This window comes from Anastrepha obliqua, chromosome 4 (assembly GCF_027943255.1).
Source record: "Anastrepha obliqua isolate idAnaObli1 chromosome 4, idAnaObli1_1.0, whole genome shotgun sequence".
Classification (NCBI taxonomy): domain Eukaryota; kingdom Metazoa; phylum Arthropoda; class Insecta; order Diptera; family Tephritidae; genus Anastrepha; species Anastrepha obliqua.
Genome location: NC_072895.1, coordinates 102,507,882 through 102,520,120, shown reverse-complemented (window position 1 = coordinate 102,520,120; position 12,239 = coordinate 102,507,882). Strand labels below are relative to the sequence as shown.

The following is a 12,239-nucleotide window of genomic DNA, read 5'->3' as shown; positions in this document are numbered from 1 at the left end:
TTTCATACATTTTGCACAAAGTTTGAAATTTTGGTTTTATTGTAGTATGAAATATATTTTTATAAAAAAAAAAAATAAATAAATGTGTAGTTAAAACTATTCAATTTGACGTCAAGGCGAATCTCTTAAAGGTGGTGTTGGTAAATCAGCTGAGTTTTGTTTTTCTTTCGCCGTGTCCACATGACTGTCAGCTCAGAATGAAACAAGGCGAATTCATTATTTTTTTCCTAGTCTCTCAATGCTTTGCTTTGACAACCAAACGTACAGAACAATGTTGTTGGTCTAGTACCACCACCTTTAATGAATGCGCCATGTATGAAGTGTACACTTTTTTTGACGCTGACAGTAGGCCAAATCTGCCCAACATAATTTATTTTTTTTTTGTCGGGACAACTAGCAAGTGCAGCACGCAGACATTAATTAGGTCCATTGTACTCCACTTGGATTCCCTTTTAATTTTCTTTAAATCTACCCGATCTCCGAAGAAATCTGAGTAGATCTTGTGGTGCCAAGGAGCCAAGATCGTCGCTTCTTAACACATCAGTGCCAAGGACCTCACACCTGATTCGAGCGAAGGCGGGGCAGACACACAGGAAGTGGTCCGCCGTCTCATCCTCCTCTTCACAAGCTGGGCAGAGTACACTGCCTGAGATGCCCAACCTTTCCATGTGCTTCGCCCACAGAAAGTGGCCCGTTATCAGTCCAACCAGCCGTCTGCACTCCCCTCTGCTTAATGACAGAAGGGTTTCCGACAGTCGATCGGACATGACAGGTAACATCAGTTTAGTCCATCTGCAGCCTCTCTCAGCCTGCCAAGCTCGCTTGTGGGTGGTAGTTACCCATTTGCTAACCGTGGCTGTGATGGCCGCAGGAGGGAGTGGCAAAATGGGCTCTGGGCCAAAGAAGTTGGCCTCATCTTAGCTAAGGAGTCAGATATCTCGTTATCCGCGATACCCACGTGTCCCGGGACCCATGTTAGCATCAGGCTATTATGTCTACCGACATAGTTCAGCCTGGATTTACAGGACTTGACTACCCCTGATGTGGTTGGAGGGCTGTCTAAGGCCATAAGCGCAGCTTGGCTATCGCTGCAGACACATATACTATAGATCTGACTCTCCATCGCTTTTCCACAACAAAGTTCATCGCTTCTTGAATTGCACACACCTCCGCTTCAAACACAGATGCATGCATTCCAAGAGCAAAGTGCAGTTTTGTTACGCTGGATTCCACGTAGATCCCAGAGCCGGAGTCATGCTCGGTCCTGGAGTCATTCGTAAAAATGCGAAAACAGTGTTTGCTGGCCTAATTTTCTGAGTCTTCTCACAACTGAGCCTCTGGTAGCACTACACTGTATCTCTTTTCAAGTACGACTCTTGACGGCATGGAGTCAAGGGGCATGGAGAGAATCGTTGGATCGACGTCCATGCCTTCTCTGTGTTCCAATGCCGGACAGGGGCCGTACCAGTTCCCATTGTGTTTCAGTCTGCAGATGGCCTTCAAGGCATCTCCTTGGATGAAAGCATCAAGTGGTGGTAAACCAATCAGAGCATCTAATGCCGGACCTGAAGTAGTCGGAAAAGCTCCGGTGCAACAGATGGCCACAGTGCGTTGTAGTCTCGATAAGGTCCTCCTGACTCCCACTAAAGAGAGTCTACTCATCCAGACCACTGATGCATAGGTGATAATAGGTCTTATCATAGCCGTGTAGATCCATAGGACCTTGCTAGGAGAAAGACCCCACGTTTTCCCAAAGACACCTTTGCACTACCAGAAAGCTGTCAGTGCTTTGGATGTCTTTGTTTCAATGTGTGATTTCCATAGGAGCGTACTATCGAGGATTACTCCAAGATATTTAATTTCCTTGGATAGCTGGATTGTGACTCCTTTTAGCTTAGGCAGAACGAGCCCATCAAGCTTCCTCCTTCTGGTGAAGAGGACAATACCAGTCTTGGCGGGATTTGCCGATAGCCCATTCGCACAGCACCAAGTGTCAATCCGATCCAGAGTTTTCTGCACTTTCCTGCAGATGTTCATAAGCGAAGAGCCTGTTACCAAACAAGCAACATCGTCCGCATATGCTTGTACGTAGACTCTCGAATCCTTTAAGGTGGTGAGTAGAGGATCGATTACCATGCACCAGAGCAATGGAGACAACACACATATTTTAGTAGCATTTCAAATAAAAGGATCATTGTATATTGCTTCTTTGCTTTATTAAAGCATTATCAAGCCAACAAAAGCCTTTTAATATTTAGTATTCAAACACCAGACTTTTTTAAGCACTTTTGTTATCAGTACAAACTCAAACAGATTAAGAAATAATTTATTTCAAGTACTTAAAGGTTTACGAATAATTTTCTCTATTACGGAAAAATTTAATGAATTTTTTTGTTTTTATTATTGTAAACTGCATTCGAGTACTCGAGTTTATTCATGGAGGCGCAAAATTAATTATCTAATTTGTTCTGATTAACTTTTTTACTATATAAAAAAAAATATTTTGAGAGATAAAAATCTTTACTTTTACCTTTACGCGCTCCATAGCTTGTCTGTTTCTGTAGCTGTCGAGTTCACAAGTGTCAAATATGATTGAATTACGACGCGCTTTGCAGAAATGATTATACTTTCGATACAGACAGCCTTGAAACCCCAGTAACAATGCCCCAAACAATCTTGACACCTAAGAAGGCATTAACTTAATTCTTCAGTCACAATAAAATAAATTAATAAATTGTTGCGTGCACTTCTGTTAGGTGTTTCGCCAAGCTTCTTCCTCCTTTTAAGCCGACTCCGATCGGCAAATGGTTTTTTATAAGGATTTTTATCAAGCAGGAAATACACGGATACTTTTTTTTTTATAATTTTGCAATAAATAGTACCCAGTAAATCCGTCGAGCTAACAAGTCCAAATAAATAATCTGCTAAAAAAGTGGTACGAATTCATAGTGAGGGTAGATTCTCTCTTTCACTTCCCTCTAATTTCATCGCAAAGTGGTTTTGGTCAATCGTAATGCAACAGAAGCTCTAAGAGAAGCGTGTTATGTGTGAGGTAGTAGCGTAGAGGTGAGTATGTGGACTCTATAACTTTATCCACTCGATTAAACTCTTTCCGATTATCAGTTGCTTCCATCGATGGCGCAGTCACTAGCTTCCTTTTTTCAAAAATGATTTCAATAACATAAAGATTTTCTATAATACTATTAAATAATAAACGTGCATTTAATTTATTAAAAATTCCGGTTTCATAGGTATACAGTTTTACATTTTGAAGTGAAACTTCTTTTGTCTCGAAGGATGAAACGCTGTGAGGAGTAAAACCATAGCGTTTCATCGATATGTGACGCTACGCCAGCGCCATCTGTTAAAAGCGTGGCGTGGATGAAACGCTGTGAGGAGTAAAACTACGCTAAACTACGTAAAACTCACGCTATGCCAGCGCCATCTGTTAAAAGACTGGCGTGGCGTGTCGTCTTATCGAATGTAATTTGTAAATATGACATTTGATTGATGGCCGCCGTAGCCGAGTGGGTTGGTGCGTGATCACCATTCGGAATTCACAGAGAGGTCGTTGGTTCGAATCTCGGTGAAAGCAAAATTAATGAAAACATTTTTCTAATAGCGGTCGCCCCTCGGCAGGCAATGGCAAACCTCCGAGTGTATTTCTGCCATGAAAAAAATCTGCTCATAAACATATCATAAAACAAATTGAAATAAATGTATAAAAAAAAAAAAAAAAAAAATTTTCTTGTGATTCGAACCAAGGATTTCGGATCGGAAGCCCACATTGCTAGCCGCTGGGCTATCGCGCTGTGCTGTCGCCGCAAAATAATGTATCATAAATCTGTTTACCATACCAAAGACCATACACTTTGCGAACGCATTTCGGTGGAAACAGTTGACAGTTATCCCAAACACAATATTATTAGTAACGCGAGACGCGTCATAGAGTGTGTGTGTAGTTTTGAGCAAATCTTACAAACATATTTTGTTTTGTTGATTGATTTCTGTTAAATATGGCATCAAATCAACAAAAACGGAAACCGAAAACAGGTGCTGAACGGCAACGTGAGTATTTGGAGCGTAAAAAATTAAGAGCTACTGTTGAACACCGTGACAGTGAATCCTCCGGTTGTACGATAAGTGATAATTTGTAGTATCAACAACAAGATGCGGAACTACCATTGATGCAGTATTTCATCGATACCTTGATAGATTAGAATGTAGATCATTTTTTACGTATTTCAGTTACCATAAAGCCCTTGTTTCATTTTTGGAAAACGAATCCAATAATGATAATGACAATGCCGAGAACCAAATGTAATTGAGTACAATAAATTCATTTCTTTTTATATTAAAATAAATAAATAATTCTGTTTAATAAAATTCCATTCCATGCTTTCCATGACTTCTGCATGCATTATATTGAAATAATAGTTAAATTATTGATTTGTTGATAAAAGAAGTTTCACTTCAATCGTGCGGGTTCCGTGAACTACCACACACTTTCTTTTTATTGTTTTTATTTTTACATAATTTAAGCTTTTTTATAATTACTTAAATCTGGGAATACAATGACATGCACTTTAAAATATCCTAAAAAACAAACAACATCTTTATGTATGTATATAAGTACATATCTTCAATTCTCATCTCTTCAAAATATCTGAAAATGACTAGTCTCTAAGTAAAGGTAATTTTTTTATGATCGTATTCAGATTAGATATCTACGTGGTTACTGAAGTAAATGAAATATTTGGTGGAATTAAATGGTTCACGCAATTCACACAGATACTTAAAAGCTCAAGTAATTCAGACGCACGTCGTAGGTAATTAACTTTTATTGTTTTATTTTTGTTTTAGATTAGAGATGGCGATTCTTGAGATTTCGAAGTTGTTTTTTATATATCGAAAATTTCGAAATTGCGTGTTTTTATGAATCTTGGATAGTTTATAAATTTCTGTGCGTTAAATTATTGGAAAGGTTTGGAATAAAGTGGTAAGTGAAATAAAGCTCATATACCAGGTATATACCTATGAAATGAGACTTTCAGCGTCCATATTATGTCGCTAGTCCATAGATGTCGCTAGGAGTATTTTTAAACCTTCCCAAATGTCTTGATTTTTTCGTCTGTTATCTGTCAATAGTATTCAGTTCATTGTTTGTTACGTTTCATACAACAATGCATTTTTGTCGCTCTTAAAAATGTCGAATTTCATGCCTTCAAACTACGATTTGCGGACATCGTGAAACCACTTGTGAAATGCTGCTCTCCCGGTTCAAAAGGAAGTCTTTTTTGCATCGAATCGTTACGGGTGATGAAAAATTGGTGTATTTCTCCAATCCCAAGCGTAAACGATCGTATGGTCCGCCCGGCCACAAGCCAAAAACAACGGCCAAACCAAATCGCTTCGGCCCCAAGGCCATGCTGTGTGTTTTCTGAGATCAGTATGGTATGATTTGGTACGAGCTATTGAAACCAGGTGAAACAGTTGACGGTGCACCCTACCACCGACAATGGCCGATTTGAACAGCACTATACACCGAAAACGCCCTGAATATGCCGACCGGCATCACAAAGTAATTTTTCTTGATGACAATGCACCGCCACATCGAACAAGAGAGACCCGGGAATTGGTGGAGACATACGATTGGGAACCGCTGGTGCATGCGGCTTACTCACCAGACATGGCGCCTACCGATTATCATTTGTTTGCATCGATGGGCCACGTACTTTCCGAGCAGCGCTTCAATTCTCACGAAGAAACCAAAAAATGGCTCGATGATTGGGGAGAGGTGGGAAAAATGTGTCGCTAGCGATGGCTTTTATTTTGAAGATTAAATTTGTAACCATTTTTTGTTAATAAACGTTTGAAATTGAAAAAAGTCTCATTTCATATGTATAAAACTGGTAATTATACTTTTTACGATTCCAAAAGCAAATGTTATGAGTGTACAAATTGTGAACACAGCAGCTTTTACTTGCGTAGGTGTGTTTGTCGACAAGTTTTTTGTGCAATAAATTTAGATTATGGTAAGAAAATTCAAACGTAAACGATTTGCTGGCGCCAAATTACTCATCCGATTTAGTGTTTGAATAAATTTTGTACTAAAAAAAAAAATGATTTTTAGTCATAGTCAAATCTTTATTTGGACCTTTACAATTTTTCCTGTTAATGTAAAAAGATGATATTGGACAAATGGCCAGTGTTGATACTCATTTGGGCCGGTTTTATCGCATTTTTCATGACTTTCCGCAAGATTTCTATTGAATGTTCTCCCTAAGGGCTGGGATTGTCTGTGGCTTGTTGGCATAAGCCCGCGACTTCAAGTATTTCCAAAGAAAGAAGTCTTGGGTGGTTAAATCGGATGATCTTGCTGGCCATGCCAAATCGTCAAAATGGGATTAATATAGCGCAAGGAACTATTGACAATTTTTGAAAATTTATTTATTTATTATTAAACTAACTAATTTTTTTTAATGAAAATATAGTTAATTTTATTTATTTCTTATTTAATTTAAATAATTGTTAATGAAAATGTAGTTCATTCTCCTACTTGAAGTTGCAGAGCACAAAAAACTTATGTTCGAAGTACAAACCTTCTCCGCTTTTCATCCAATTGAACTTTCAAACTTTTTGGAAATAAAAAAAAATAAAAAAAATTGTATCCAATTTTCAAACTTTTCAATCAACATTTTTAGATTATATTTTCTAGCATGAAAGGCTATTGAATTTAGGTATAATAAAGTGCAAGTTTGTAGTGCCTTAAAGTCGGTGTTGATTAAAAAAAAATCTTTTTTTTTGTGATGGTGTTGCGTGCTTTCTGCTATATAAAAAATTTCAAGCAATCGTTAGACATAAATTGTCTAAGTGTCATCCTACCAGCGCCTACAACTGCTAAGGGAGCACAAGCAAGCATGATATATTGCCAGCTTTGGCCCATCTGGTATAGTGAAAAACAAAATTGTGCGAGCTCATTTCACACGTATTCACACACTCACCCAATAACTCGTTGTTCAGACGGCAACGAAGCAACATGAGTGAAGACTGTGTTGATTTTTATCGTATATCACCAACCCAATCTGAGTTTTTTCGTAAATAAACCGCTGTCAGGACTCCGGTGACGTTAGCCAATCAGCTGATTCTTTCCAATTCGCTGAGACCCAGTTAGCGGTCTGATCGTGGCCACACCTTCTGAATTCTTTTCACAGTGGGTGTACGAGTATATTCCGTTATGAGATAGTAATATTTGCACATCCATCATGATGGAAAGAATTCTGAAATGGCGCCTATCATGCTACCATTACTTTGGCGAATTTGATAATGAGTTACGTCATATTAGCACAAGTATGGCCAGATTACCATTTTCGTAACTTGGTTTAGCTTTTTTTTTTGTTATTTAGTCTCGGAGTTTTAATTCTTGTTTATAGTTCTCTTATTTTTCTAGCCTGTTCTAATTAAAATGCAATGTTTATAATTTTGTAAAACATAAACTCTTTAGAAATTAGTTCAATAAATCACTCAGTTTTATTTAGCTTTACTTTTTTTAACATCTGGTCGCATTGCCCGCGATTGTGGTTATTGTTGGTGTCTTTCTCCTTTCAGCAGTCAAATCTCTCTCTCGCTACTGCAGTGTTGCCCAGCTTTGGATATAAAAACGAACTAAACAGCCCATTTAAAGAAAATGAAATACCAAATTTTTATTGAATTACTTAAAGAAGTTTATATGCGTGGCAAATTGTCTTTAAAATGTGCGTTTGTTTTTTAATAAATATATTAAAAATAATATAAAAAATACGTAGAATTAATTTTATGAGTTTTTTGTTAAGAGAAACTCTTTTGTTAACAGAACGCATTTTTTGATATATATAAAAATGTCGTTATAGTTTCTTCAGTATTTTTTGGTATTTTGTAGCTTGTTTTTACTATGAATACACCTATCGACGTCCTATGTCCCACTAAGGATTGAAGACCGGAATAAACGATTTCACTACTGGTTTGAATTCACATCCAGTAAATTCAAATGCTTTTTAAAATGTGTAAAAAGGTTTTCAATGTTAAGAAGAGTTGAGAGAAGAACATAGCCTTAAAAGGAGCAAAAAATTAAATTTTCACTATCAAAATATCCGATTTTATGAGAATCAACATATTTTCATTAGCACTAAAATCTTCTCAGAGTGACCTTTTTTAACATTCTTTAATTGTTTAATAATACAATTTTTATAACTTAACTTTTCAGTAGCTTTAAATTAACAAAAAGAAATAAACACTAAACTTAAAAATTTTCGCAATTTGGACATAAAAAAGCACTAGATTTATTGCGAAGAGCAAATGGTTGGTAACACTGCACAATTCAGCTAATGCGACGTCACGCATTCTCTGAAGGGCGCAATCTTGTTTCTATAATTCTTGGTGCAGGAGTATCTTCCATTTTGAGAGAGTAATATTAGCACATCCACTTACATGCTTAAATTTCAATTGCTAAGTCCAGTATATCCTTACTTATGTATCTGTTCTCTCTTTCCTTACTATTAACTTTTTTCTCTTTCTTACCCATTTGCAGATCGAGTATGATAGTCAAGGATTTGATTGGAATGAGTACCAACAGGGTCTGGTGCTAGGCTCATTTTATTGGGCGCATTGGGTTACCCAAATTCCTGGCGGTATTTTAGCCAAGAAGTATGGCACAAAATTGGTATTCGGCCTGTCAAATGCAGTCGGCTGTTGGATATGTTTCATTATACCCTTAGCGGCATATTGGAATTATGAAGCACTGATATGGCTGCGTATCCTACAGGGTCTTGTGACGGTAAGTAACGTAGTGTATTTCAGTAACACATACGAACCAGTCTTCTTACTATTCTCTCTCTCTCTCTCTCTCTCCACCTACTCAACAGGGCTTGTCGTGGCCAGCTATGCATCACATGACCGCCAAATGGATTCCGCCGAATGAGCGCAGCAAATTCGTAACAGCCTATTTGGGCAGTTCTGTCGGTGTCGCTGCTTTCTATCCTATATTCGGCTATGTCATGCATTGGACCTCGTGGGAGTGGGTTTATCATATGTGCGGCGTCATCGGCACTATATGGTGGTTTTGTTGGCTGTGCTTGGTGTATAATACACCAGCGGAGCATCCGCGTATTAGCAGCTCTGAGCAGCGTTACATTGAGAAATCGTTGGGCGCATCGGTGCATCATACGAATCTTGGACCAACTCCTTGGCGTCGCATACTCTCCTCGCGCGCCGTCTGGATGAATGTCATCGCGCAGTGGGGTGGCATCTGGGGCCTATTCACCATGATGACACAGGCACCTACTTACTTCCGAGTGGTGCATCATTGGAACATTCGAGCGGTGAGTGTGTGTTGACGGCTGGTTGTTGGGCTTCATTTGTAAAGAGCTGTTCTCATTTTTTTCGTTTTATGTAGACCGGCATTCTCTCAGGCTTGCCACATTTAATGCGTATGCTCTTCGCTTTGGCCTTCTCAATGCTTGCCGACTACCTGCTGCGCTCGGATAAGATTAAGCGCACCAATTTGCGAAAATTGGCAACAGCGCTTTGTAAGTGCGACGTTGCATTATTTGATATATGAAAATATTCTCTCAAATACTTACCCCCTAATTCGTTGCAGGTTGCATTGTGAATGGTATTATGGTGCTATGTCTTGCGATGTTTGGCTACAATGCTGTGGCGGCGATCGCTTTTCTTACCTTGGCTCTAATGTTCCATGGTGCCGTATCGTCCGGACCGCTTGCGTCCATTGTCGATATGTCGCCAAACTATGCGGGTATCGTTTTGGGTATTAGTGGCATGATTGGTGTGCTGCCTGGTTTCGTATCGTCCTATATTGTGGGCATAATGACGCTGGGAAATGTAAGACTTTGTTGTAGACAACAATTATTTTCACCAAATTGTATTGTCGTTTTTTTCGTTTAGCAAACCTTTGAAGCGTGGAAGAATGTGTTCCTGCTCTGTGCGGGAATGTTGATTGGCTGTGGTGTGCTTTACGTGCTATTTTCCGATTCGACGTTGCAAGAGTGGAATTCACCGAAACGTGTTTTGGTGGTCGATCCGAAAGAGTTGGAGCTTTTACATGCAAAGGTCACAAATCAGAATGAGAAGAATCTTAGAGATGGAGAGAGGAGTTCTGATTGCAAGAGTGATAGTTAAGCGAATTTATCTGTGCATATTTATTTTGTCAAACTTATTTAGTTGCATTTTTTAGAATTAAGTAATGAATTGTTATTATAAATATTAATTATTAAGAGTAAATTCTGTTAATAAAGGGTTTTTCAATAACGGCGGGTAGATGTTGAAATGGAATAAAATGGCGTTTGCTGTGTGGCACGTAGCGCCGTCCTGCTGGAACCACATGTCGTCTAGGTCCATATGGTTCAATATGGGCCATAAGAAATTGGAAGGGCCACCACGTCTACCGAAAAATGGGCGCAATGCGCGCAACGTTTGCGTTAATGAACACTCATTTTGATAATAAAGTTTTATCATTTGAACGTGCTGTTCAATCGTGTAACTTGCCATGATGATTTGGCATAAACAACTGAATAATAAACAAAAAATTTGACAGATGTCACCAAAACAAAATGTCGGCCACAGGGCGCCAAAATCGACCCGCGCCAATTGAAAAACCCTTTATAATTAAAGTTGTTGACACTCAGATATATCTTATCAAACGAGTCTGATTATTAAAAAAATATGTTTTAAGTAAAATACAATAAAATGATTATTTTTCTATTTTCCATATTTTATTTGTGACATTCTAGATACGAGAATTTTTTAAGTACTGAAACGAAATCAGGAAGCAGTAATTAATCTACTTAATAATCATCTTAAGCTGCTTAATAAATCCGTGATGTCCTATTGGAAAAGCAACTTTTTTATTTCAGACCAAGAATAAGTACGCAAAAGCATAGAAATGAAAACTTTTGTTAAAAAGTTAGCAGGCAATACCGTTTCAGATCTCTCTATCCGCAAACTAGAGTTTGAGGGTCATGCTAGGGCAATCTTTCCAAATAGGCAGGATTGGGTAGAGGGGAAAATCTGCACCGAAGCTTGCACCTTTGTCTTCACTGACGGTTCCAAGATGGAATCGGAGCAATTTATCTATTTCCTTTAAACTGCCGAATACTGCTAGTGTTTTTCAAGCAGAAGTCTTTACGATCCTGCAGGCATGCAAAATGCTTAGGGAACGCGGGAGCGAGGGAGATATTAAATTTTTCTCCGATAGTCAAGCCGCTATCAAGGCTCTGACGACGCCATGGTGCAGAACGAAACTAGTAAGCTCCTGTAAGGAGGAAAGCAAATCTCTTGGGTGTGCAGGTAACATTGCTCTAATCTGGGTTCCAGGACATAGGAACACAGAAGGAAAAGAAATTGCAGATGAGCTTGGCAGCAAGGAGACTGAATTGGTCTCAGAGACCTGCTACTCGGGCATCGGCATCCCCCTGACAGTTGTTAAAGGGGAACTCCACAAATTATTACTCAGGAAAGTGTAGAAAAGATGGAGTTCCATTTCTTCATGTGGAGGACTCAGAAATTCCTTTGAACTCCTCGCCATTCAATTTCCAAACTCGTAGCTGTAATTACCGGTCACACGCTGAAAAGCTAGGGTTACCATTTAACCCCCATTGCAGAAGCTGTGGGGACCTTTCAGAGAAGGAGACTGTTGAGCACTTTCTCTGTAAATGTCCGGGTTTGGCAGCTAGACGATTAAGATTACTGGGCGCTCCTTTCTTCGACAGCCTGAGCAGTGCGCCAACCTAAATCCCATCAATCTTCTGAATTACATCAACAGCTTTGTATATATTTGGCTGTTGGAGGACTCATAATGGTATCAAAACTGCGCTTTAGTGCTACTTGAGGAGTGCCAGATCAATTATTTTACCTATCTTCCTATCTACTGTTTCTGTTGTGCCACAAAACGTGGATAAAAGAAGGTAAAATGGAAAGAAAATATTGGGTAAAATCGAGCGACACTTCATTGACACCAGCCGAAAAATTTGCGTCTATCACTTTTTGATAACGGATTTCGAGATCGGATCAGATCGGAAGAGGCCAAATTGTCTAATGATGCTCTTCTGATGCCTCTCGAAATTTTGCCTTGGCTGGAATGATCCCGAGACGGCCCATTTATTGTTTGACGCTTCTACGCAAACAGAGTAAATCTTTTTTTTTAAATGATTTATTTTAGTTATTAAAATGAATTTTGATTTAGATCA

The 12,239-nt window shown here is 38.7% G+C and overlaps 1 protein-coding gene across 1 annotated transcript in view; it reads left to right on the top strand.

Annotated features, from left to right (window-relative positions):
• LOC129245860 (sialin) overlaps window positions 1-10,750 on the top strand; it is a 31,335-nt gene extending 20,585 nt beyond the window's left edge. The window contains exons 3-7 of the mRNA XM_054884283.1: window positions 8,567-8,812; window positions 8,901-9,356; window positions 9,431-9,563; window positions 9,635-9,876; window positions 9,940-10,750. Coding sequence (XP_054740258.1) covers window positions 8,567-8,812; window positions 8,901-9,356; window positions 9,431-9,563; window positions 9,635-9,876; window positions 9,940-10,173 — 1,311 coding nt within the window. The 3' untranslated portion in view covers window positions 10,174-10,750. The remainder of the gene's footprint in view (window positions 1-8,566; window positions 8,813-8,900; window positions 9,357-9,430; window positions 9,564-9,634; window positions 9,877-9,939) is intronic.
• The last annotated feature ends 1,489 nt before the right edge of the window (window positions 10,751-12,239 follow it).